Raw genomic sequence first — 27,652 nt, forward strand, 5'->3', positions numbered from 1 at the left:
TCCACCGTCTCGTGGAAAGCCCGCATCACCACAGGCATTATAACAACCAATCGCATGAGATCATCAACTGATATATCTGTCATAGGGCTAAATCCAGACAGCACACAATGACGTGCAGAGACAAGCACTGTACATCTGGATCACTGCTGGAAAAGAGGGGTACATGGCAATGACACATTAAGCGGCAGTAACATAGTATTAATATAGGGGTAAGAGGTAGTACCGCAAACGTCTAATGTTAATTTAAAGGATAGTATATATAATCAATATTGTTCATTAGCCCCCTAGTCTTACGAGGAGTCCAACATATATATATACTAGCTGAAGGACCCGACTTTGCTCGGGTATATTTAATGTTTGTGTGTGTCGTTAAAAAAAATCAACACTATCCACTATAACAGTGACATTTACAGCACCCTGCCCCCCCCAAAACAGTGACCTCCACAGCCCCCCACCCCTTAACACTGCCCCCCCCCCCCCACAGTGCCCCGTCCCTTAAAATTGGACCTCCACAGCAGTCCACCCCCTTAACTTTGACCTTTACAGCAGCCTTCCCCTTTAACCACCTCTGGACCGCCTAACGCAGATGTGCGGTCCGGAGGTGGCAGCGCTGCGCACAGTCACGCATATATGCGTCATCTCACGAGACGCGAGATTTCCTGTGAACGCGCGCACACAGGCGCGCGCGCTCACAGGAACGGAAGGTAAGCGAGTGGATCTCCAGCCTGCCAGCGGCGATCGCTCGCTGGCAGGCTGGAGATGTGATTTTTTTTAACCCCTAACAGGTATATTAGACGCTGTTTTGATAACAGCGTCTAATATACCTGCTACCTGGTCCTCTGGTGGTCCCTTTTGTTTGGATCGACCACCAAAGGACACAGGTAGCTGTGCAAAGTACCAGAAAACACTACACTACACTACACCCCCCCCCTGTCACTTATTAACCCCTTATGAACCACTGATCACCCCTGATCACCCCATATAGACTCCCTGATCACCCCCCTGTCATTGATCACCCCCCTGTCATTGATCACCCCCCTGTAAGGCTCCATTCAGAGGTCCGTATGAATGGAGCCTTACAGGGGGGTGATCAATGACAGAGGGGTGATCACCCATATAGACTCCCTGATCACCTCTGTCATTGATCACCCCCCTGTAAGGCTCCATTCAGATGTCTGCATGTGTTTTGCGGATCCGATCCATGTATCAGTGGATCCGTAAAAATCATACGGACATCTGAATGGAGCCTTACAGGGGGGTGATCAATGACGGAGGTGATCAGGGAGTCTATATGGGTGATCACCCCTCTGTCATTGATCACCCCCCTGTAAGGCTCCATTCAGACGTCCGCATGTGTTTTGCGGATCCGATCCATGTATCCGTGGATCCGTAAAAAATCATACGGACGTCTGAATGGAGCCTTACAGGGGGGTGATCAATGACAGGGGGGTGATAAATGACAGGGGGGTGATCACCCCATATAGACCCCCTGATCACCCCCCTGTCATTGATCACCCCCCTGTAAGGCTCCATTCAGACATTTTTTTGGGCACAAGTTAGCGGAAATTTTTTGTTTGTTTTTGTTTTTTCTTACAAAGTCTCATATTCCACTAACTTGTGTCAAAAAATAAAATCTCACATGAACTCACCATACCCCTCACGGAATCCAAATGCGTAAATTTTTTTAGACATTTATATTCCAGACTTCTTCTCACACTTTAGGGCCCCTAAAATGCCAGGGCAGTATAAATACCTCACATGTGACCCCATTTCGGAAAGAAGACACCCCAAGGTATTCCGTGAGGGGCATATTGAGTCCATGAAAGATTGAAATTTTTGTCCTAAGTTAGCGGAAAGGGAGACTTTGTGAGAAAATACCAAAAAAAAAAAATTTCCGCTAACTTGTGCCAAAAAAAAAAAAATTCTAGGAACTCGCCATGCCCCTCACGGAATACCTTGGGGTGTCTTCTTTCCAAAATGGGGTCACATGTGGGGTATTTATACTGCCCTGGCTTTTTAGGGGCCCTAAAGCGTGAGAAGAAGTCTGGGATCCAAATGTCTAAAAATGCCCTCCTAAAAGGAATTTGGGCCGCTTTGCGCATCTAGGCTGCAAAAAAGTGTCACACATGTGGTATCGCCGTACTCAGGAGAAGTTGGGGAATGTGTTTTGGGGTGTCATTTTACATATACCCATGCTGGGTGAGATAAATATCTTGGTCAAATGCCAACTTTGTATAAAAAAATTGGAAAAGTTGTCTTTTGCCAAGATATTTCTCTCACCCAGCATGGTTATATGTAAAATGACACCCCAAAACACATTCCCCAACTTCTCCTGAGTACGGCGATACCAGATGTGTGACACTTTTTTGCAGCCAAGGTGGGCAAAGGGGCACATATTCCAAAGTGCACCTTTCGGATTTCGCAGGCCATTTTTACACATTTTGATTGCAAAGTACTTCTCACGCATCTGGGCCCCTAAATTGCCAGGGCAGTATAACTACCCCACAAGTGACCCCATTTTGGAAAGAAGACACCCCAAGGTATTCCGTGAGGGGCATGGCGAGTTCCTAGAATTTTTAATTTTTTGTCGCAAGTTAGTGGAATATGAGACTTTGTAAGGAAAAAAAAATAATCATCATTTTCCGCTAACTTGTGACAAAAAATAAAAAGTTCTATGAACTCACTATGCCCATCAGTGAATACCTTAGGGTGTCTACTTTCCGAAATAAGGTCATTTTTGGGGTTTTTCGACTGTTTGGGCATTGTAGAACCTCAGGAAACATGACAGGTGCTCAGAAAGTCAGAGCTGCTTCAAAAAGCGGAAATTCACATTTTTGTACCATAGTGTGTAAACGCTATAACTTTTACCCAAACCGTTTTTTTTGCAAAATTTTACAGCTGAAAGTGAAAAATGTCATTTTTTTGCAAAAAAATCGTTACATTTTGATTAATAACAAAAAAAGTAAAAATGTCAGCAGCAATAAAATACCACCAAATGAAAGCTCTATTAGTGAGAAGAAAAGGAGGTAAAATTCATTTGGGTGGTAAGTTGCATGACCGAGCGATAAACGGTGAAAGTAGTGTAGTGCAGAAGTGTAAAAAGTGGCCTGGTCATGAAGGGGGTTTCAGCTAGCGGGGCTGAGGGGGTTAATAGTGACTTTCACAGCATACCACCCCCTTGACAGTGACCTCCACAGGGGCCCGCCGCCTTAAGAGTGGTCTTTCCTGGATCGGGGGCATGTTCTTTTGAACAGATCACTCTAAGACAGCAGCACTGTACAGTTTGAGTGTGAGCTGCAGGGAGAAAGTCCCCCTACCTCCCACCCCTGCAGCTGACAGAAGTTGATTTTTACCTTCATTTTTTCAATCCCTGTTGGCTGAGGAGTGGAGGGGGCGTGGTCTAACCAGATCTAGGCGTAGCTTAGTGGGACCTAGAAGTTGAATTTAAACTTTTTTTTCAATCCCCCGTCGGCTCAGGAGTGCGAGGGGGCGTGGCCTAACCAGATCAGACGTGTGGCTTAGTGTGACCTGGGGGCGGGTTGTTAAGTCTTTCGAGGGTGAACACATTGTGGCAGGGGGCCTGTCTGGGCTCCTTCCTGCAAGAGTGACGCCCCTCTGCCGCCCAGCTCCTCGCTCCAGCACGCCCATCTCTAATGAAATCGATCCTCCCCCTGCTTCTGGCGTCCGAAATCTTGCGCCTGCGCCGTTCGTCTCTGCATTCGGCGCAGGCGCAGTGGAAATGTCTGACCGCTCCCTGCTCAGACATTTCCACTGCGCCTGCGCCGAATGCAGAGACGAACGGCGCAGGCGCGAGATTTCGGACGCCAGAAGCAGGGGGGGGGATCGATTTCACTAGGAGATGGGCGTGCTGGAGCGAGGAGCTGGGTGGCAGTTTATGAAGGTAGACGGAGCCTCTAGGTGCTGAAAATACGCCTGCATAGCACCTAGAGGCTCATCTGCATAAATATAAAAGTGCTTTGTTTAAACAAAGCGGTGGAACGGAGGAATATAATACTTAGCTTGTATGGTACATCAGACACTAGCGGATCGCTAGTGTCTGAAAACGAAATGTGTGCAAAGCAAGTGGTAGAAACCCTTTAAGACCTAACTACGTCTTTTTTTCCATGTGCTGTTTTTTTAAAACTTCACTTTTATTTATATGTTCTCTTAAAAATCTTCTCAAAAGTAATCAACAAAAACTGTGACAGGCTAAAACTCTGTGGCTTCAGACTGGCTCCCTCTCATAATCTGCGAACCCCTGCTGCCTGCTGTTTGTTTCTTCACAGCAGCATTCTGAATTCTAATAGTCTGTAGCAGGGATGCTCAACCTGCGGCCCTCCAGCTGTTGTAAAACTACAACTCCCATCATGCCCTGCTTTATCCAGGCATGCTGGGAGTTGTAGTTATGCAACAGCTGGAGGGCCGCAGTTTGGACATGCCTGCTGTAGACTGTCTGGGCATGCTGGAAGGAAAAAGACCTGAAGAATTTCGTAACAAAAAAAAAAAAGCGTTCTTTGAATTGTTTAGGATCCACGAAGTGACAGAATACTGCAGTGATTCTCTAAGAAGCCATGTGAACACTCTTAAAGGGGTTTTCTCAACACGCAGGTTATACTTACCTGCTCCCGGCGCGCTGTGCACTTCCTGGTTGGGGAACCTGCTCCCGGCACTCGCTGTCCACTTCCTGGTTGGGGCTGCCCGGATCCGGAATTGCGGATCCGCACTTCCGGGTCCGCAATTCCGATCCCAAAAAATATAGAACATGTCTTATTCTTGTCCGCAATTGCCGGCGATGTCCGTGTTTTGCAGATCCGTGGATCTGCAAAACACACATGGACGTGTGAATGGACCCTTATTGTGTCTGTGTTTTGGTATATGCCACATCCCTTGCGGCAGGTGTTTGTTGGTAAACTACCATTGCCATAAGTAGCAGCTTCTCACTCTTGGAGGTGCGGTTTATAGATTTTCTTCCTGCCTTCTAACTAGCTGGTCGGTTGTACTCTGTGGTGCTTCTGGAGTTGCCAGTTTTCTACTTTCAGATAAGTCTTGACTGTTCTTATTGATTTGTGTTTGTTATATTCCCTGTTTGTATCTGGGCCTCAGATAGAGACTTCCATTCATCCATCTGGGGAGCAATGGGTTGTCTCTGGTCCTAACCTCATTCCAGGGCCTTATAGGGATATAAGAGCCTAGGTATACAGCATATGAATATTCCTACCTTCAAGGTCTATTGATATTGATAGGTGGTTAGGGCCCGGATTAGAGTTGTATAGGAGGTGACCTGTTTCTTCCCCAGTTACTATTCCCCTTCCCTCCTGTGTTTAGTGTGGAGTTTTTCACCCCACACTGATCGTTACAATGACATTGTTATGAGGGCTCAGTATGCAAACGACCGTGATCGGCCCAGGAATCCATGTCCATGCGTCGGCCACATTTTTCAGGCCAGCCGCGGCTTCCCTGACCCGCACTGACTGTATGACAGTAATGTATGATAGAGCCGGTCTGTATCTGACCGCAGGGAGATTGTCATGTACTTACCTCATCTTGTGTACTTACCCAACCATCAGGTTACCTGTACCATAAATTACTGTCATACAGTCAGTTCAGGTCAGGAGAGTACAGTTGGCCTGGGAGATGCGGCCTGCACACACACAGTGTTCCTCTGGCTGATTATATACGGCGCTGGTATCTGGGTCACAAATCCCAGCGCCGTACAGCTACGGCTCTCTGATTGGCTGCAGGGGTCCTGCAGTCACAGATAGGCGGATCCCTGCTGTATGTGCCGGCATCGGTGAAAACTCTTGCACTGCACGTGTGGTATCCTGCCGGGTGTGGGGTGGCCATCGGGTCCCCGCGCTGCTGTGATCGGGACCCAATGGCTGGGACGGCAGCCCGATGCCTTCCTTAGGCATCGTGGCTCCCATCCATGTCCGCCTGTAAAGTCCAGCCCCCTGGATCTCACAGGCAGGAAGCTGTAAGTGTATTACACTTACAGCCAATGCATTGTAAAGGGGATCAAAAGTTGAAGTCCCAGAGTGGGACAAAAAATAAAGTGAAGAAAAATAAGTTTTTTTGTTTTTTTTTAAAAGCGTCCTTTTCCCAAAATAAATTAGGAAAAAATAGGGAAAGAAAGAAAAATAGACATATTAGGTATTGACAAGTCCGTATCGACCGGCTCTATAAAAATATCACATGATCCACCCCGTCAGGTGAATGCTGTAAAAAAAAAAAAAAAAAAAAGCCAATACAGACATTTTTTTCACCTTGCCTCACAAAAAGTGTAATACCAAGTGATCAAAAAGTCCTATGTACCCCAAAATGTTACCATTCAAACAGGCATCTCATCCCGCAAAAAATTAGCCCTACCTTAAACAATCACCCCAAAATAAAAAAAATAGGGCTCAGGAAATGGCAACACAAAAAACAAGATTTTATTCTGTTCAAAAATGATTTCACTGTGTAAAGGAAAATAACAATTATAGACATGCTGCCCTACCTACTCTATAAAAAATATCACATTGTATGCCCCCTCGGGTGAATGCTGTAAAAGAAAAGAAAATAAAAATGATGCCTTAACAGCCATTTTTTTCACCTTGCCTCACAAAAAATTTAATACCAAGCAATCAAAGTCTTATGTACCGCAAAATGGTACCAATCAAACGTCACCTCATCCCGCAAAAAATGAGCCCTCACATAAGACAATCGCTTAAAAAATAAAAAAACAATGGCACCCATACACCAATCCATCAAAACCTGCGCTGCAAAAGCCATATGGTGCTCCTTTCGTTCGGAGTCCTGCCATGTGCCCCCACAGCAGTTTACGACCACATATGGGATGTTGCCGTATTCAGGAGAAAATTGGTAACAAATTATGGGGAGCTTTTTCCCCTGTTACCCCTTTTAAAAAAGGAAAAATTTGGGGCTAAAGCAACATGCTATTGGAAGAAACTAAACTTTTCATTTTTACTGCTAAGTGTTTCCAAATTCCATAAATCTGCATAGTCAAAGTATCTAACGGATCCCAATCCAACTTAGTTTTTTTTAGTATAACAGCATGTAAAAAATTCCAATCTTTCCCTCTGTGTAACAATGAGTACTTGCGCCAAAGCTCTGCTTACCAACTGTATATGTCTTTTACTGCAACAGGTACACTTCCCACTTGTTCCCCTGTGCTATGTACAGTAAATATTGTGGTTCGAAGTTAATTTCAAAGCTGTAGTGTCTGCTTCTTTCATCGTGACAGGGCTATCCATGCACAGGAATGCAGACATTAATGAGACCCCATAAACTGGTCACATACAAAATCGCATCATTAGAGTGAATATTGCTTATGCCAGATGCCTCTCAGAACCAACCTAGGATTCCTCTTCAGTAGTTATATGTTAAATGTACTAATATAAAGTGGTTGGCCACCAGCCTAGTACATAACGATCTGATGCCTTAGAATTAATTAATGTAGGAGCATCAGGGGCTTATGCATCTGGCCAGCAGCCGCAGGTGCCCTCCTGAATTTAACTGTATTGCTGTCCTCAGAACGATGATACAGTTTCATATTGTGGTGCAGGTGGCAGTATTTTGTGCTGTACTGAGGTATCTGGCTCTGCTGGGGTGGTATGTTCTGCACTATAGTATTGCTAGCCATGCCTACTTCTGTTGTCCCACATTCTGTCAATTTGGACCCGCCTAAAATATGGGGCCATTTATTTATTTTTTTCCCAGGCCAGGGCCACTTTAAAGGGGTTATCCCATTTTAGATAATGGGGGCATATCGCTAGGATATGCCCCCATTGTCTGATAGGTGCGGGTCCCCACCTCTGGATACCCGCACCTACAACGAGAACGGAGTCGGGGAGAGTTGTGGCTGGAGGACCCCGGGTTTCCCAGGGTCTATCCACCACTAGGCACAGCTCCCCGCCTCTCCTATTGAAGTGAATGGGAGCGCACAGCGCATGCCCGGCCACCGCTCCCATTCCTTTCTATGGGGCCGAAAGAAATAGCCGAGCCAGTGCTCGGCTATTTTCGGCGGCTCCATAGAAATGAATGGAGGGTGGCTGCGCATGCGCAGTGCGCCCTCCTCCACTTTCTCCGCTCCGTTCTCCTTGTAGGTGCGGGTCCCAGCGGTGGGACCCGCATCTATCAGACAATGGGGGAATATCCTAGCGATATGCCCCCATTGTCTAAGATGGGATAGCCCCTTTAAGTTCCTAGTCTGCCCCTGCAGAACATCCTATATAAAAACTGGACCAGATTTTGCTTCTTGTTGTCCAATGTATACAGTCCTATAATTTGCAGAAAATTCTATAAAGTACCATAAGATAATAGTTTCCTCAAACAAATCCTTACTAACTTATAAATAGCAGATAGAATAGTATAAAAAAAGATAAATTATGTACAACCTCGATTGGTTGACAGCTCATAAACACTCATTTAAGCCATATTCTTATCAAACTAATATGAATTTAGCTATAATAAGAGCTTATGAGCTATCATGAGTTCAGAGATAAGGGCTATACACGAGCTGTTACAGCTGCTGTCTGGTGGACTAACTGTAAAACAGAAGGCGAGACAGTCTGCAGATATATTGAAGCTGAATGCTGTAAAAAAAAAAGAAAAAAGTGTTAACTATTTGTTTTGCCTTGTTAAAGATGTATAGCCCAAAATTTGTATAATTCACAGAAAATAAATTGCCCCAGACGATATTAGAGATCATCAATTGGATTGAGAGAGCCAGACATTAAGTCCGGCTCTAACAATTTCTTGCCTGCGCTGCTGCTCTAATTAGCAGACCAAGAGAGTCTTGCAGGCAGCTCCCCACAGGTGAAGAACCCCTGCTGATGAGATGAATCAAGTTGTTAGAACTAGAGATGAGCGAATCAATTCTGAACGAACTGGATTTGTGAAGAATTTCACAAAAATTCTGCTGCCAAACTAATCCAGAGTTATGAGATTCACTTTGTACCAAACACACAAAATGCTCCGGGTGAGGGTGAAGATGGGGGAATCGCATAACCCTGGGAGGGGGCTTGCCCTGATTGGCTCAGAGGCTGATAGACAGCCCGGGAGTCAATCAGGGGAAGGATTTTGAAAGATCCTGAGCTGTATAGAAGCCATTCTATGCACATCTTGTGATTGAGGACAAAGAGGATGACATTGTGGACTGGATGGCTCACTCCTCTTCTCAGTCACAGCTGGATGATGCTGAACTAACCTCCTTGCAGCCCCAGAAAATCCTTGCACTTGCATCATCTCCGTCTTCACTGGCCCCTCCCAGAGGCAAAAAAATCCATGCACTATGGAAGATGCTCAAGAGAGTCTCCCTGTTGATGAGTTGTGTGAGAACAGTCAGTGTTTGAACTGCCATACGGAAGAGGTTCAGTAGTAATGCCATTTCTTGCAATGGTGTTGGTGGTAGCCCTGGTGACAGTGGCACTTATACAGCACAGGGAAGTGGGAGGAGGGCCAAGAAGCTCATGATGACATATCCCAGTCTGATATAAGTGGTGGGTAGGTGGAGGACTATAATTATAATTGTGTGTGACAGGAGCTGGGAGCCTGATCAGGGTGCTGAGGAGGAGGTGACATCAGAGGAAGAGGGTGGTGTCCACAGCAATAAAGAGCAGAGGCAGCGAATAGCCATAAACTCCGAAAAAACTGCCAGGGCCATATCTGCTTCTATTATGGTCAGCTCAGGAACTGGCAATGTCGCTGATATTATAGTCGCAGGCTCAAAGCATGCCAGACCTAAGCCAAGCTCGGCTGCCACCATCTCTGTGCAAAGGTCTTCAATCTGACACGTAGTTTTGTCTTGGCCATCTAATGTCATGTTCATCAGTCACATGGCATAGGTGCAGCACAGCCCCATTGAAGTGAGAAGGGATTGAACTGTGATACCGAGCACAGTCGCTGTACAATGTACGGCGTTGTGCTTGATGAGATGAGAGAAGGCCATGGTGCAACTGCGAGTGCTGATGGCTTCTGAAACAGCCTGGGTGTCGCACCCCCACCAATTAGATACTAATGTATCCAGAGGATGGGAGGTCATCACTTAAAAAATCTCAGAACATCCCTTTAACCTCTTTAGGACACAGGGGGTACAGGTACGCCCTGATGTCCTGGTACTTAAAGGGACACTGACAGGCAAAATCAGCATATTTAGTTATATATATGACATTACAGGTCTTATACAGTCTATTAAAAGCATCTAAGTATTCCCCCTGTCCACCTTATAAATACCGAAAAATGAAGTTTTATAACCTGCCTGTCTCGTCACCAATCTGCCCAAGGGGCGGCGTTTCATCTACAAATGTGCCCAGCCAGCCGCTCACCAACTGCCGTTCTGAAGCCCCGCCCAGCTCATCAATATTCACTTCGCTGGGCAGCGGCTACAACTCTCCCCAGTCACGATCCTGCGCATGGGCAATTGAATCCTCCTGGCATCGTTCTAATATTCTGCGCTTGCGCCCAGCCGTGGTTACATCGGTTTTACATGGGTCTGTACACAGGCGCGATGTATCCACGGCCGGGCGCAAGCGCAGAAGATTAGACGTAAATGATGCCAGGAGGATTCAATTGCCCATGCGCAGGATTGTGATTGGGGAGAGTTGTAGCCGCCGCCCAGCAAAGTGAATATTGATGAGCTGGGCGGGGCTTCAGAACGGCAGTTGGGAGCGCCTCAATTCAGACCTGCAGTTTGCGGCTTTTCATGTTGCAGGCGGCGGTGCCATGGGGCTGTAGGGGGGACCCGATGGCATGGAAGGCAGCGCAAAGCCTTTCTGAGGCATCACCGATGCCTTCCTGTTATGTGCCTGTGAGATCTAGTCCCCTGGATCTCACAGGCCGGAAGCTGTATGAGTAATACACACAGTATTACTCATACAGCCAATGCATTCCAATACAGAAGTATTTGAATTCATTGTAAAGAATTTAACCCCCCCCAAAGTGGGACAAAAAAATTGAGTGAAAAAAAAGTTGGAAAAATAAATCCCCCTCCTAAAAATTAAAAGTTTCAAGTAAAAATAAGCAAAAACATCATTTTCCCCAAAGAAAGTAAAAAAAAATTGGTAAAAAATAGGGGAAAAAATAAACATACATTTTAGGTATCGCCGCGTCCGTATCGACTGGCTCTATAAAAAAATTGTATACGTATTATGTATCACCGCGTCCGTGACAACCAGCTCTATAAAAATACCACATGATCTAACCTGTCAGATGAATGTTGTAAATAACAAAAAAAAAAAAACGGTGCCAAAACAGCTATTTCTTGTTACCTTGCCACACAAAAAGTGTAATATAACAACGTTTGTAAAATCAGTTTTGAATACCGTGAGGGGTTTAGTTTCTTAGATTGGGTCACTTTTATGGAGTTTCTACTCTAGGGGTGCATCAGGGGGGCTTCAAATGGGACATGGTGTCAAAAAAAAAACAGTCCAGCAAAATCTGCCTTCCAAAAACCATATGGCATTCCTTTCCTTCTGCACCCTGCCGTGTGCCTGTACAGCAGTTTACGACCACATTTGGGGGGTTTCTGTAAACTACATAATCAGGGCCATAAATATTGAGTTTTGTTTGGCTGTTAACCCTTGCTTTGTACCTGGAAAAAAATATTAAAATTAAAAATCTGCCAAAAAAGTGAAATTTTGAAATTCTTGTGGAACACCTAAAGGGTTAACAACGTTTGTAAAATCAGTTTACAATATCTTGAGGGGTGTAGTTTCTAGAATGGGGTCATTTTTGGGTGGTTTCTATTATGTAAGCCTCACAAAGTGACTTCAGACCTGAACTGGACCTTAAAAGGTTGGTTTTTGAAAATTTGAGAAATTTCAAGATTTACTTCTAAACTTCTAAGTCTTGTAACGTCCCCCAAAAATAAAATGTCATTCCCAAAATGATGCTAACATGAAGTAGACATATGGAAATGTAAAGTAATAACTATTTTTGTAGGTATTAATATGTATTATAGAAGTAGAGAAATTGAAACTTGGAAATTTGCTAATTTTTCAAAATTTTTGGCAAATTTGGTATTTTTTTTTATAAATAAAAATGAATTTTTTACTCCATTTTACCAGTGTCATGAAGTACAATATGTGATGAAAAAACAATCTCAGAATGGCCTGATAAGTCAAAGCGTTTTAAAGTTATCACCACATAAAGTGACACTGGTCAGATTAGCAAAAAATGGCCTGGTCCTGAAGGTGAAAATGAGCCCGGGCCTTAAGAAGTTAAAAGGGTGAGGGAGAGAAAGAGCATATGAGATTATTTCAAAAGAAGGAAAAGAAAGTGAAAGTCAAGTCCGTCAAGACCACAAAGTGTCATACCAATTTTTTAGGAAAATGCGAGCAGTTTTTATTTCGGTATAATCGATTCAGGTACAAATAGTTTTTTTTTTTCAATTCAATGAGTCAGCCACAAAATAAATTTGCTTATGTCTAGTTAGAACCAAATTGTTCATCTGTACTTTAAAGCAACATAATATTGGGAAAAAAAATTGTTTTTCATTTTTATGGCCCAGTTTTAAGAAATTATTAAAATAGCTATGGGGTCAAAACTATCACTTCACCCCTTGCTGAATTCTTTGGCGGTGTAGTTTTCAAAATTTGGTCAGTTTGATGTTGCCACTGTACTAGTAGCTCAGAGGAGTGGCAAATGTGACATGGCACCCTAAACACATTCCAGTAAAATCAACATTTCAAAAGCCAAGTGGAAGGCCTTCCCTTCTAAACCCTGCTGTTTTCCCAAACAGCTGTTTATGACTGCATAAGAAATTTTTCCATAATCAGGAGAAACTGCACAACCGTTGGGACGTGTTTTCTCTTCTTTTACCCAGCTAGGGCTGTAGTGATGGTTTTAGCCCTACAGGTGTTTTATGGAATTTATTAACATTGGACGATGAAAATAAAAAATTTCATTTTTTTCTAATATTAGGCCTACTTTTCAGTGATTTGGTCAGTGATTTCCATCAGTGATTGTGAGACAAAACCAGATGCGGGTCAAAAACACAGAACAGGTGCACATTTTTTTATTACAATTACTTTCTGTTTAGTCTCCACTTCTGGTTTTGGCTCACAATTGCTGATGGACATCACTGACCAAACACTGAAGTGTGAACTAGGTCTATTACTGGACAAAAATATAATTTTTAATTTTGATGGTCCAGTGCCCATACATTCCATGAAACACTCGTAGGGCTAAAACGATCACTACACCCCTAGCTGAATTCCTTAGGGGGTCTAGTTTCCAAAATGGGGCCATTACTTGGACGTTTTCACTTTACTGATACTTCAGGGGAGTTGCAAATGTACAAACTCATTCCAGCAAAACCAGTGTCTCCAGTCAAATGGCACTCTTTCCATTTTGAGGCCTGCAATTTTTCCATGCAGCTGTTTATCACTGCATATAGGGTACTGTTATACTCAGGAGAAGTTATTTAACAATTCATGGGTAGTTTTTCTTGAAACGATCTGACCTAAACTACATATGATTAGATATTATGCCCCACTTCTAAAAAACATTTATGAAACCTATGTGGTCAAAATACTTACTACAGCAATATATGAATTCCTTGAAGGGTGTCGTTTTTCTTGAAATGATCTGGCCTAAACTACATATGATTAGATATTATGCCCCACTTCTAAAAAACATTTATGAAACCTATGTGGTCAAAATACTTAATACATCAATATATGAATTCCTTGAAGGGTGTAGTATGCAAAATATGAACTTTTGGGGGGTGTTTCCTCTCCCCTCAATCTAGAGATCGGTTGGGGTCTGACCCCCACTGATCAAAACTTTCGATATGTCTCTATGAAAAGTTAGTGACACTTTAAGGACCCTTTCACACTGGCGAGTATTCAGCGCGGATGCGATACGTGAGTTGAACGCATTGCACCCGCACTGAATACCGACCCATTCATTTCTATGGGGCTGTTCACATGAGCGGCGATTTTCATGCATCACTTGTGCGTTGTGTGAAAATCGCAGCATGCTCTATATTCTGCGTTTTTCACGTAACGCAGGCCCCATAGAAATGAATAGGGTTGTGTGAAAATCGCATGCATCCGCAAGCAAGTGCGGATGCGGTGCGATTTTCACACACGGTTGCTAGGAGACGACCGGGATGGAGACCCAATCATTATTATTTTCCCTTATAACATGGTTATAAGGGAAAATAATTGCATTCTGAATAGAGAATGCATAGTAAAATAGCGCTGGAGGGGTTAAAAAATAAAAAAGAATTTAACTTACCTTAATCCACTTGATCGCGAAGCCTGGCATCTCCTTCTGTCTTGATCTTAGCTCTGTGCGGCAACAGGACCTGTGGTGACGTCACTGCAGTCATCACATGATCCATCACCATGGTAAAAGATCATGTGATGGATCATGTGATGACCGGAGTGACGTCACCACAGGTCCTGTTGCTGCACAGAGCTAAGATGAAGATAGAAGGAGATGCCGGGCTTCGCGATCAAGTGGATTAAGGTGAGTTAAATTTTTATTTTTTAACCACTCCAGCGCTATTTTACTATGTATTCTGTATTCAGAATGCTATTATTTTCCCTTATAACCATGTTATAAGGTAAAATAATGCAATCTACAGAACACCGATCCCAAGCCCGAACTTCCGTGAAGAAGTTAGGGTTTGGGTACCAAACATGCGCGATTTTTCTCACATGAGTGCAAAACGCATTACAATATTTTGCACTCGGGCGAAAAAATCGTGTTCCTGCAATGCCCCCGCACATTTTCCCGCAATGCCCGTGTGAAAGAGGCCTAAGTGTTTAATATGCCTGCTGCACCACCGGGAAAGTTAAAGAGGACATGTCTCCACTCTTGACATGCCTGTTTTAATAGGTACATACATTCCACATGTAATAACGATTCCTAGCATCTATTTTTATGGCTCTATGTTGTGCCATTTCTTTATTATTTCTGCTAGAAGTTATGAATAACTTGCTGGCAGTCTGCAGTAAGTGTACAGAGGGGGTGGTAACCAGCTGGGGTGTGTACCTGCACAGTCTGGCAACATCAGTACTGACTTGATAGAGTCAGACTGTGCAGGTTCACACCCTCAGCTGTTTAACACGCCTCTGTACCCTTACTGCAGACTGCTAGCAATTCATTCATACCTTCTAGTAGAAATAATAATGGAATGGAACAACATAAAGCCATAAGAATAGCTGCTCCAGAATTATTACATGGGGAATGCATGTAGCTATTAAAACAAGCATGTCAGGAGAGGTGTCAGGTCCTCTTTAAAGGGGTATTATGACTGCATAAAGGGGTTTATGACTTCCCATCTCAGACAGTGGGGGCATATTTCTAGGATATGCCCCATTGTCCGATAGGTGCGGGTCCCAGAGGTAGGACCTGCACCTATCTCGTAAACGGAGCCCAAAACTAAGCCGGCAAAGTGCTGGCTGGCAGTCCATCTCAGATAGTGGGGGCATATTTCTAGGATATGCCCCATTGTTCCCATCTCAGACAGTGGGGGCATATTTCTAGGATATGCCCCATTGTCTGATAGGTGTGGGTCCCAGAGGTAGGACCTGCACCTATCTCGTAAACGGAGCCCAAAACTAAGCCGGCAAAGTGCTGGCTGGCAGTGCATATCAGACAATGGGGACATACCCTAGTGATATGCCCCCATTGTCTGAGATTGGAAAACCCCTTTGAGCATTACACAGTTCCCATTCAAATTAATAGGTTGTCAGTGATATTTGGGTTTGGTATGCCGGTATTTGAGCTTTTTAAATTGGTATTAATTGGGTACTATATGATAATGTTACTGGAGCAGTTTATTGTGGTATTATTTTGTCTTGCACAGTTTGGGATTTTATTGTGGTATTTGAGCACTATATGGATATACTGTAATTGGACAATGTATTGAAGTTTTCAAATTGTTCTTAATCACACACAAAAATAATTCACACAAAATTGCCTGTGTCTATGGGGACATCTTTATTGATGCACAGTAAAATGATGTTATGCAATTTTTTTTTCAGCATTCAATTGTGGGAGTTGTTTTCCAGTCTTCCCAAGAAAGGGTGTACCATTTCCTAGGGGCCTTCCACAAGCTCTCCCAGTTAGAATATGTACTAATAATCTGGGAGGACCGTTATATGTGTTGTGTAGATGAGAGATAATAAATTCTTGAACAGCATATTTTGTTTGCTCCTGTAAGGGAGGCCATACACATTCAATAGGTGTTGGCCAAACAATCATTTAGCTGACAGCTATCTCTCCCGATTCCCACCAGGTTCCATCGTGCACATTTGGCTAAGCTGAAAGTGTATGTGTATTCAATGGAGATGGCTTATCGTCTGGTAGAACAAAAGGTTTGGACCAAAATATTCACTTTACCCAATCTTTCTCTCGACCTGACATCATAAGACGGGGGGGTAGTCGGGAGCTTTCCATACACATTAGATAGCATGTTCAGTCTTAAAGGGGTTGTGTCACATCAGTAAGTTGCATTTATCATGTAGAGAAATGTAATACCAGGCACTTAATGTTTTGAGATATTACTTCCTTTGCTGGCTTGAATCAGTTTTCCATCACATTATAAACTGTTCGTTTTCATGGGTACGACCACCCTTCAGTCCATCAGTGGTGGCCTTGCTTGCACACTGTAGAAAAAAAGTGCAGGCCTCTCTGGTGACCAGGACCGTGGGAGCTCACATAGATTGGTGCTTTTTTCTATAGTGCGCAAGCACGGTCACTGATGATGGATTTGCAGGGTGGTCGTAAACCACGGAAACGAGCAGTGTGTAATGCGATGGAAAAATTTATCTACCCATTAGTGTTGAGTAAGCATGCCGCGTGTGCTCGTGCGCGATGCTTGAGTCTCCTCCCCGTACGTTTGTTGGTTGCTACACAGCCAAAAAATGTGCAGGTAAGTACTGTAACTCACTGTAATGCCGTAGCCATGTTGGTTACTAGCATTACAGTGATTGGCTTGCCGGAACGCGTCATCGGTTGCTATAAAGCACCCAATGACATGTGGTTCGCCTCTGTCGTAGGCCTCATGCACACGGCCATTGTTTTGGTCCGCCTCCGAGCCGCAGTTTTTGCGGCTCGGATGCGGACCCATTAACTTCAATGGGGCCGCAAAAGATGCGGACAGTGCTCCACATGCTTTCCGAATCCGTTGCTCCATTCCGTGGCCCCGGAAAAAAAATATAACCTGTCCTAGTCTTTTCTCTTTTACGGACAAGAATAGGCAGTTACAGTTGGAAGAAAAAGTATGTAAACCCTTTGGAATGATATGGATTTCTGCACAAATTGGTCAAAATTTGATCTGATCTTCATCTAAGTCACAACAATAAACAATCACAGTCTGCTTAAACTAATAACACACAAGGAATTAAATGTCACCATGTTTTTATTGAACACACCATGTAAACATTCACAGTGCAGGTGGAAAAAGTATGGAGTGAGGTGTCAGCCAACTGGAGTCCAATCAATGGCTGCCCTGCCGTATAAAAAACACGCCAGTTCTGGGTTTGCTTTTCACAAGAAGCATTGCCTGATGTGTATGATGCCTCGCACAAAAGAGCTCTCAGAAGACCTACAATCAAGAATTGTTGACTTGCATAAAACTGGAAAGGGTTATAAAAGTATCTCCAAAAGCCTTGCTGTTCATCAGTCCAAGGTAAGACAAATTGTCTATAAATGGATAAAGTTTAGCACTGCTGCTACTCTCCCTAGGGGTGGCCATCCTGTAAAGATGACTGCAAGAGCACAGCGCAGACTGCTCAATGAGGTGAAGAAGAATCCTAAAGTGTCAGCTAAAGACTTACAAAAGTCTCTGGCATATGCTAACATCCTTGTTAGCGAATCTACGATACGTAAAACACTAAACAAGAATAGATTTTATGGGAGGATACCACAGAGGAGGCCACTGCTGTCCAAAAAAAACATTGCTGCATGTTTACAGTTTGCACAATAGCACCCGGATGTTCCACAGCAGTACTGGCAAAATATTCTGTGGACAGATGAAACCAAAGTTGAGTTGTTTGGAAGAAACACACAACACTATGTGTGGAGACAAAGAGGCACAGCACACCAACATCAAAACCTCATCCCAACTGTGAAGTATGGTGGTGGGGGCATCATGGTTTGGGGCTGATATGCTGCGTCAGGGCCTGGACTGATAGCTATCATCGAAGGAAAAATAAATTCCCAAGTTTATCAAGACATTTTGCAGGAGAACTTAAGGCCATCTGTCCCCCAGCTGAATCTCAACAGAAGATGGGTGTTGCAACAGGACAACGACCCAAAGCATAGAAGTAAATCTACAACAGAATGGCTTAAAAGAAGAAAATACGCCTTCTGGAGTGGCCCAGTCAGAGTCCTGACCTCTACCCGATTGCTGTGGCATGACCTCAAGAAAACTATTCACACCAGACATCACACCAGACATCCCAAGAATATTGCTGAACTGAAACAGTTCTGTAAAGCGGAATGGTCAAGAATTACTCCTGACAGTTGTGCACGTCTGTTCTGCAACTACAGGAAATGTTTGGTTGAAGTTATTGCTGCCAAAGGAGGTTCAACCAGATATTAAATCCAAGGGTTCACATACTTTTTCCACCTGCACTGTGAATGTTTACATGGTGTGTTCAATAAAAACATGGTAACATTTAATTCTTTGTGTGTTATTAGTTTAAGCAGACTGTGATTGTCTATTGTTGTGACTTAGATGAAGATCAGATCACATTTTATGACCAATTTGTGTAGAAATCCATATCATTCCAAAGGGTTCACATACTTTTTCTTGCAACTGTATATCAACGTTTTGTGGATCAGCAATTTGCGGACCGCAAAACACACAATGGTCGTGTGCATGTAGCCTTAGTCAGGGAGAGCTGTGCTGTAGAAGGAACAGATAGTGTAGGGAATTGAATTTATTTGCTAGGTAGGATGGTGTTAGAGAGCCAAAAGTCCTTTTGAGGACTATTGTTGTATCTGGCAGCAATATATATTTTTAGCACAACGTGCGCTAAATAGCTTGCAAATGTTTGGCCGCTGCAGACAGCGACATTATATGCGCTACATCTTCTGTGTAATGTGTGCGCAGCCTAAAAATATCTGACATTCAGTGTACTTTTTTCGTAGACGGAGTCCGCTGCGGACAGCTACATTACCTGCACTACATCTCCTGTATAACGTTTGCGCTTCCTAAAAATATCTGTGACATCCAGTGTACTTTATCCGTAGATGCTGCAGACAGCAACATTATCTGTGCTACATCTCCTGTTTAACATCTGTGCATACTAAAAATATGACAGCAGCGCCATTACATGTGGTACCTCTTCTGTATAACATTTCCGCATCCCAAATATCAGTGACATTGATAGTTATTTTTTTCTTAGCCGCTGTTGACAGCAGCACCATTACCTGTGGTACCTCTCCTGTATAACGTTTCCGCATCCTAAATATCAGTGACATTGACAAATTGTTTCTTAGCCGTTTGTGACAGCAGTGCCATTACCTGTGGTACCTCTCCTGTATAACGTTTCTGCATCCCAAATATCCGTGACATTGACAGAAATTTTTTCTTAGCCACTGTTGACACCAGCGCCATTACCTGTGGTACCTCTCCTTATAACGTTTCCGCATCCCAAATATCTGTGACATTGACTGTAATTTATTTGCGCATACACTTAAAATCAGCGCTACTGTACGTGTGACATACTTGCATGCATATATACCACTTAATAAGATGAAGGTGAGCAGTAAGGGACAGGAAAGTGGCCGTGCTGCTGATGGAGCACACAGAGGCCTTGGCCCTGGACGTGGTGAAAATGTGCCTGCTGGCAGAGCACAAGAAACACATTCATCCACGATACCTAGCTTCATGTCCCAGTTTGCAGGGCGGCTCAGGACACCTCTATCGAAGTCAGATCAGTGCAAGCAGGTGGTCTGTTGGATTGCAGCAGATAATGCTTCCAGTCGGTTAAGCACCACCCTGTCTTCCAAGAAGTCCAGTCTCAGTAGCCAAGAGTCTGGTCAACTGAATCCTCGCCCTGATCCTCCTTCCTCCCACCATGGAGGTCTTTGCAAACAAGTGATCCCACACTCAGATATTCCAAGGAGCTCTTTTAATCAACATTCCTTAATTTGGGCCTCTCGCATACAGAGGGACATGAGGAGATCTTTTGCCCCGATTCCCAAACTCTTGAGCATCCACAGTCAAAAGAAGATTGAGGTGCGGAACGGCAATTAGTGTTTCACAAGGTGGATGATGATGATGAGACACAGTTGCCAATAAGTTAACGGCAATTAGTGTCTCAAGAGATTGAGGATGACACACAGTTGTCAATAAGTGAGGTTGTTGTTAGGTCAACAAGTCTGGAGGATGACTAGAGTGAGGAAGAGGAGATGCTGGACGATGAAGTCACTGACCCAACCTGGGAAGGTGGCAAGCTGAGCGAGGACAGCAGTATAGAGGGGGAGGGATCTGCAGCACCGTAACAGGCTCGAAGAGGAAGTGGGATGACATAAGGGAGAAGACAGGCCACACCAAACAGGCCCGCAACTGTTCCCAGGAGCACCCCCTTGTGGCAGTCTCCCTTGCCAAGGGGTAGGTGTTCGCAGTCTGGTGCTTTTTTGAGGAAAGTGCAGACGATAAAATAATTGTCATCTGCAACCTGTGCCGTACCAAAATGAGCAGGGGTGTAAACACTAGCAACCTCACCACCACCAGCATGATCTGCCACATGGCATCAAAGCACCCTAATAGGTGGGCCGAACGCCTGGGTCCACAATCAGTGTCTGCGGGTCACACCACTGTCTCCTTTTCCCCTGTGTTACATGCTAGCCAATCCCCTGTCCAAGACCTGGACCTGCACCTGGACTTTCACATGAACCATCAGCTAACACATTCACTTCTGTGTCCCAGCGCAGCGTACAAATGTCCATACCCCAGTCCTTTGAATGAAAGCGCAAATACCCAGCCACCCACCCACAGGCCATAGCACTAAATGCACACTTTTCCAAATTGCTGGCCCTGGAAATTTTGCCATTTAGGCTTGTGGACTATTTTGCCCGGGGTGTCATCACCGCCTTACACCAGCATGTGTGCCGTGAATAACGCATTTACGGGGAGGTCCACTTAACGACTGACACATGGACAAGTGCTTGTGGCTAGGGACGCTACATTTCCTTGATGGCACACTGGGTGATCGTTGTGGAGGCCAGGAGCGAGTTGTACCCTGGGATGGCACAGGTGCTACCGACACCAAGGATTGCGGGCCCTACTTCCATCAGGATTTCCGCCACCACCTACATTAGTGGCTGCAACTCCCCCTTCTCCTCCTCCCACCTCCACTTCCACCTCTGAATTGTCATCTTGCAGCACCAGTCAGCCATCAGTCAGTATCTGGAATCAGTGTAGCACTGCAGTGGGGAAGCGGCAACAGGCCATGCTTAAGGCCATGCTTAAGCTGATCTGCTTAGGTGACAAACAGCACACCGCCACAGAGCTGTGGCAGGGTATAAAAGGACAAGACTGAGTTGTGGCTCTCGCCACTCAACCTAGAACCAGGCATGGTTGTGTCTGATAACGGCCGTAACTTGGTGGCTGCTTTGGAGCTCGGCAAGCTCACACACATATCATGCCTAGCCCACGTGTTAATCTTAGTGGTTCAGCGGTTTCTCAAAACCTACCCCAATTTGCCTGAGCTACTGGTGAAGGTTCGCCGTGTGTATGCCCATTTCTGAAAGTCATCTACAGCTGACGCCGGTCTGGCAGCGCTGCAGCATCGCTAGCAATTGCCAGCTCACCGACTGTTGTGCGATGTGAGCACGCGCTGGAACTCCACGTTCCACATGTTGGCCAGGCTTTGCGAGCAGCAGAGGGCAGTAGTGGAATACCAGCTGCAACATGGTTGTCGCCTTTCCAGTCAGCTTCCGCTCTTCACAAGCGACAAGTGGGCATGGATTTTTGACGAAACGCTCGCTGCTCACAATGAAGGCGGATGCTTTGCATGTGGAAGAGGTGGAAATGGGGGAAGACAGTACACAGGGTGATAGCCAGACGTTCGTCTTCTCAGCGCAAATTTGATGAGGAGGAGGAGCAGGAGACGGTTGCCTCAGCTACAGAGGGTAGTACCCATATCAGGTTTATTCTATCTGTTCAGCATGGATGGGCTGAAGAGGATTAGGAGATTGAGAGTCATCCTCCTGATGAGGACAGCGAAGTCTTGTCTTTTGGGACTCTGGCACACATGGCTCACTTTATGTTATGCTGCCTTTCCCGTAACCCTCGCCTTATACGCATTTTGGCCAACACTGATTACTGGTCGTTCACCCTTCTCGACCCGTGCTATAAAGAGAACTTCTCATCTCTCATTCCTGTGGTCGAGAGGACTAGCAAAATGGTGCAATACCAGAAGGTCCTTGTGGAAAAATTGCTCCAAAAATTTCCAGCTGACAACCCTGGCAGCAGAGTACGTAGTTCCTTGGGCAACCAAAGAGGGGAGACGAGGGGAACACACAGCAGTTCCAAAATAGGCAGGGCAACACTTTCCAAGGCCTGGGACAGTTTCATGACACCCGGCCAGGACCCTCACCCTGATGCGCGGCCTACTGTCACAAAGAGGGAAACATTTTGGAAGATGGTGAAGAAGTACCTAGCAGACCGTGTCTGTGTCCTCAATGATCCTTCTGTGCCTTACAACTATTGGGTGTCCAAGCTGGACATGTGGCATGAACTGGCGCTCTACGCCTTGGAGATGCTGGCCTGCCCTGCGGGTATTTAGTGCTGCTGGGGGCATAATAACTGATAAGAGCATCCGCCTGTCAACTGAAAATGCTGACCGTTTGACTCTTATCAAAATGAACAAGTCCTGGATTGCCCCTGACTTCTCTACTCCACCAGAGTTAAGTGGCTGAACATAAAAGCACTTTTATGTCGCTTTTATGGTGTATTGAATACACTGTATTTCCATGCACCCTTTCCACCACAAAAAAGGTATATGGTTCAATCTTCCTTTTCTCGTCCTCCTCCTCCATCATATCAACATGCTTATTAGGCTACCCTCGCTCCTAATGTTTTAGAGAGCCAGTTCAGCAGTAGACCCTCACCCCTAATGTTTTAGATGGTCAGCTCAGCAGCAGGCCCTCACCCATAATGTTTTAGATGGTTAGCTTGGCAGCAGACCCTCACCTATAATATTTTAGATGGTCAGCTCAGCAGCAGGCCCTCACCCATAATGTTTTAGATGGTTAGCTTGGCAGCAGACCCTCACCTATATTTTAGATGGCCAGCTCGGCAGCAGGCCCTTGCCCATAATGTTTTAGATGGTCAGCTCAGCAGCAGGCCCTTTCCCATGATGTTTCATATGGTCAGCTCGGCAGCAGGCCTACTACCATAATGTTTTAGATGGTCATCTCAACAGCAGGCCTTCGCCCATAATGTTTTAATTGGTCAGCTCAGCAGCAGGCCCCTCGCACATAATTTTTTACATGGTCAGATCAGCAGCAGGCCCTCGCCCCTAATGTTTTAGATGGTCAGCTCAGCAGCAGGCCCTCGCCCCTAATGTTTTAGATGGTCAGCTCAGCAGCAGGCCCTAGCCCCTCGGTTTGTTGCGTATTATTGTCAGTCTGTAAAAGTGGCGTACTACTCAGACAATATCGTTCCCAGCAGCGACCTGGGAGTCCAAGATGTCTTCAGACATCCTCCCCATGCTGTTCTCGAACCATTTCAGTGGTGTTTCCATCAATTTCTGACCTGGTTTAATGATTGGTTTTTCCTATTGACTTCTATTGTGCTCGGGTGCTCTGTAGAGCACCCGAGCATCCCAAAGTGTTCTACTTGAGCACCCGAGCGCTTTGGTGCTCGATCGACACTACTAGCCATCAAAGGAAGCAACATGGGCCATCATAATACATTAGAAAGTGCCTTGTATTAACTTTCTCTACATAATAAATGCCATTTGCTGAAGTGACATGTTTTTCTCTTCCTTTACAATTGCAGCTTGGTGTCATTTAATGCATTATACTTACGGAGAAGGTGCCACTCATCTTGCTGAATAGTCCTGGTCAGATTGAATGGAATATTCCTCAGGCGAATTGGCTGAGAGAAGTGATACTTGATGGCTGTGCATTTCTGAGCGATGCCTTCAAAGAAAAAATAAAGCAATTTAGCACACAAATGTATGTGTAAAAACAGCACATTTATCTAAAGAAAAAGCACTATTTTGATACTGAGACATTCAGATATCACTTACAACAAGCTGTGCCATAAAGAATGGAACTTAACACTGATTAATATGTTATAGATTTTACCAAAGCAAATGAAAAGGTTAAATACATTGGTAGGAATTATCTATAAACAAGCTTCACAGTAACCAGAAAAAGATGAACATCCCCAAGGAAACAGTCCTAAAAGCTTAAAGTGAATCTGACTTTTTGGGGTTTTTTGTCCAAAATGTGCTAATTTCTCAATGTTTCCTTATAGCTCTCAGACCTCCATATACTGTATATAGACATTCTTTAAATAATAACATGCTGGCTACCAGCAGCCGCCACTAGAGGGAGTATTAAAAAAAAAAGTAGGGATGAGCGAATCGACTTCGGATGAAACAGTTGGGGAAATGTTTTTTTTACAGTAGAAATCAATTTATGAAGTTATTACGCGAAGTCTCGCCAATACATTCTCGCCAATACATTCGAATACTGTATGGAGCGCTTGCTCAGTACAGTATTCAAACAAAGTTTAATGCGAATCAACTTCTGATGTTTCATCCAGGCAGTATGACCCAGCTGTCCAACAGCACCTCTACTGTCAAACTAAAGCCCCCTTGGCACTGAGCAGCACTGACCCACAGGCATAGCGTCACAGCAACAACAGCAACCATTCAGCACTGCACCATGTGAACAGATATCAAAAGCTCACCTTTCCATCTGGTCTCAGGGGCTACCAACTGAGACCCAGTAGAAGGTAATTAACCCTTCTGTAGTCTCCTGCTAATGAAAAACACCTGGGTCAAATGGGAGGAATGCTGATACCATAGTAAAGACACAGACACTGGTCTGACAGCAGGGGTGCTGTTGGACAGCTGCGTCACGCCTCCTGCCTGTGTGGTGTTGCAGTGGCAGTAGTCCCCATGTGGTGCTGCACCGATTTAGAGTAGGTATCCACTCTTTGATGTGGTTGATCAAAACGTATACTAATGCCTTGTATACAGTATGTACAGTCGTGGCCAAAAGTTTTGAGAATTACATAAATATTGGAAATTGGAAAAGTTGCTGCTTAAGTTTTTATAATAGCAATTTGCATATACTCCAGAATGTTATAAAGAGTGATCGGATGAATTGCATAGTCCTTCTTTGCCATGAAAATTAACTTAATCCCCAAAAATCCTTTCCACTGCATTTCAATGCTGTCATTAAAGGACCTGCTGAGATCATTTCAGTAAGGCCTCATGCACACGACCGTTGTGTGCATCTGTGGCCGTTGTGCCGTTTTCCTTTTTTTTTTCCGCGTACCCATTGACTTTCATTGGGTCCGTGGAAAAATCGGAAAATGCACCGTTTTGCAGCCGCATCCGTGATCCGTGTATCCTGTCCGTCAAAAAAATAGGACCTGTCCTATTTTTTTGATGGACAACGGTTCACAGACCCATTCAAGTCAATGGGTCCGTGAAAAAAAACACGGACGCACACAAGATTGGCATCCGCGTCCGTGATCCGTGGCCGTAGGTTACTTTCATACAGATCCGAAGGTCCGTCTGCATAAAAGCTTTTTCAGAGCTGAGTTTTCACTTCGTGCGGCACCTGAGGGGTTAATTGTGCTGATCACGGCCCCCTGTAAGAGATCAGGGGATGCCAGGCAGCAGTCATGTACACAGTTTGTAGTATATTCTAACTAGCTAGAAGCGTCCCCATCACCATGGGAACGCTTCTGTGTTAGAATATACTGTCGGATATGAGTTTTGACGATGTAACTCATATCCGACAGTATATTCTAACATAGAGGCGTTCCCATGGTGATGGGGACGCTTCAAGTTAAACTATACCATCGGATTGGAGAAAACTCTGATCCGATGGTATCGGATTGGAGAAAACTCTGATCCGATGGTATAAAAGGGACTCCTGACTTTACATTGAAAGTCAATGGGGACGGATCAGTTTGCAATTGCACCATATTGTTTGTATCAACGTCAAACGGATCCGTCCCCATTGACTTGCATTGTAATTCAGGACGGATCCGGTTGTCTCCGCACGGCCAGGCGGACACCAAAACTTTTTTTCATGTCCGTGGATCCTCAAAAAATCAAGGAAGATCCACGGACGAAAAAACGGTCACGGACCAACGGAACCCCGTTTTGCGGACCGTGAAAAAATACTGTCATGTGCATGAGGCCCAATAGTCTTGTTAACTCAGGTGAGAATGTTGACGAGCACAAGGCTGGAGATCATTATGTCAGGCTGATTGGGTTAAAATGGCAGACTTGACCTGTTAAAAGGAGGGTGATGCTTGAAATCATTGTTCTTCTATTGTTAACCATGGTGACCTGCGAAGAAACGCGTCCAGCCATCATTGCGTTGCATAAAAATGGCTTCACAGGCAAGGATATTGTGGCTATTAAGTTTGCACCTCAATCAACAATTTATAGGATCATCAAGAACTTCAAGGAAAGAGGTTCAATTCTTGTTAAAAAGGCTTCAGGGGCGTCCAAGAATGTCCAGCAAGCGCCAGGATCGTCTCCTAAAGAGGATTGCGGGATCGGAGTGCCACCAGTGCAGTGCTTGCTCAGGAATGGCAGCAGGCAGGTGTGAGCGCATCTGCACGCAAAGTGAGGCGAAGACTTTTGGAAGATGGCCTGGTGTCAAGAAGGGCAGCAAAGAAGCCACTTCTCTCCAAAAAAAACATCAGGGACAGATTGATCTTCTGCAGAAAATATGGTGAATGGACTGCTGAGGACTGGGGCAAAGTCATATTCTCAGATGAAGCCTCTTTCCGATTGTTTGGGCCATCAGGAAAAAGGCTTGTCCGGAGAAGAAAAGGTGAGCGCTACCATCAGTCCTGTGTCATGCCAACAGTAAAGCATCCTGAGACCATTCATGTGTGGGGTTGCTTCTCATCCAAGGGAAGTGGGCTCACTCACAATTTTGCCCAAAAACACAACCATGAATAAAGAATAGTACCAAAACACCCTCCAACAGGAACTTCTTCCAACAATCCAACAACAGTTTGGTGAAGAACAATGCATTTTCCAGCACGATTGAGCACCGTGCCATAAGGCAAAAGTGATAACCAAGTGGCTTAGGGACCAAAACATTGACATTTTGGGTCCATGGCCTGGAAACTCCCCAGCTCTTAATCCCATTGAGAACTTGTGGTCAATCCTCAAGAGGCGGGTGGACAAACAAAAACCCACTAATTCTGACAAACTCCAAGAAGTGATTATGAAAGAATGGGTTGCTATCAGTCAGGAATTGGCCCAGAAGTTGATTGAGAGCATGCCCAGTCGAATTGCAGAGGTCCTGAAAAAGGGCCAACACTGCAAATGCTGACTCTTTGCATAAAGGTCATGTAATTGTCGATAAAAGCCTTTGAAACGTATGAAGTGCGTGTAATTATATTTCACTACTTCACAGAAACAACTTAAACAAGGATCTAAAAGCAGTTTAGCAGCAAACTTTG

The 27,652-nt window shown here is 44.7% G+C and overlaps 1 protein-coding gene across 1 annotated transcript in view; it reads right to left on the reverse strand.

Annotated features, from left to right (window-relative positions):
• TMEM178A (transmembrane protein 178A) overlaps nucleotides 1–27,652 on the reverse strand; it is a 168,058-nt gene that overhangs the window by 13,814 nt on the left and 126,592 nt on the right. Inside the window, exon 2 of the mRNA XM_044292070.1 lies at nucleotides 24,007–24,120. Within this exon, the coding sequence (XP_044148005.1) occupies nucleotides 24,007–24,120 (114 nt within the window). The remainder of the gene's footprint in view (nucleotides 1–24,006; nucleotides 24,121–27,652) is intronic.

Source organism: Bufo gargarizans, chromosome 4 (genome assembly GCF_014858855.1).
Source record: "Bufo gargarizans isolate SCDJY-AF-19 chromosome 4, ASM1485885v1, whole genome shotgun sequence".
NCBI classification, from domain to species: domain Eukaryota; kingdom Metazoa; phylum Chordata; class Amphibia; order Anura; family Bufonidae; genus Bufo; species Bufo gargarizans.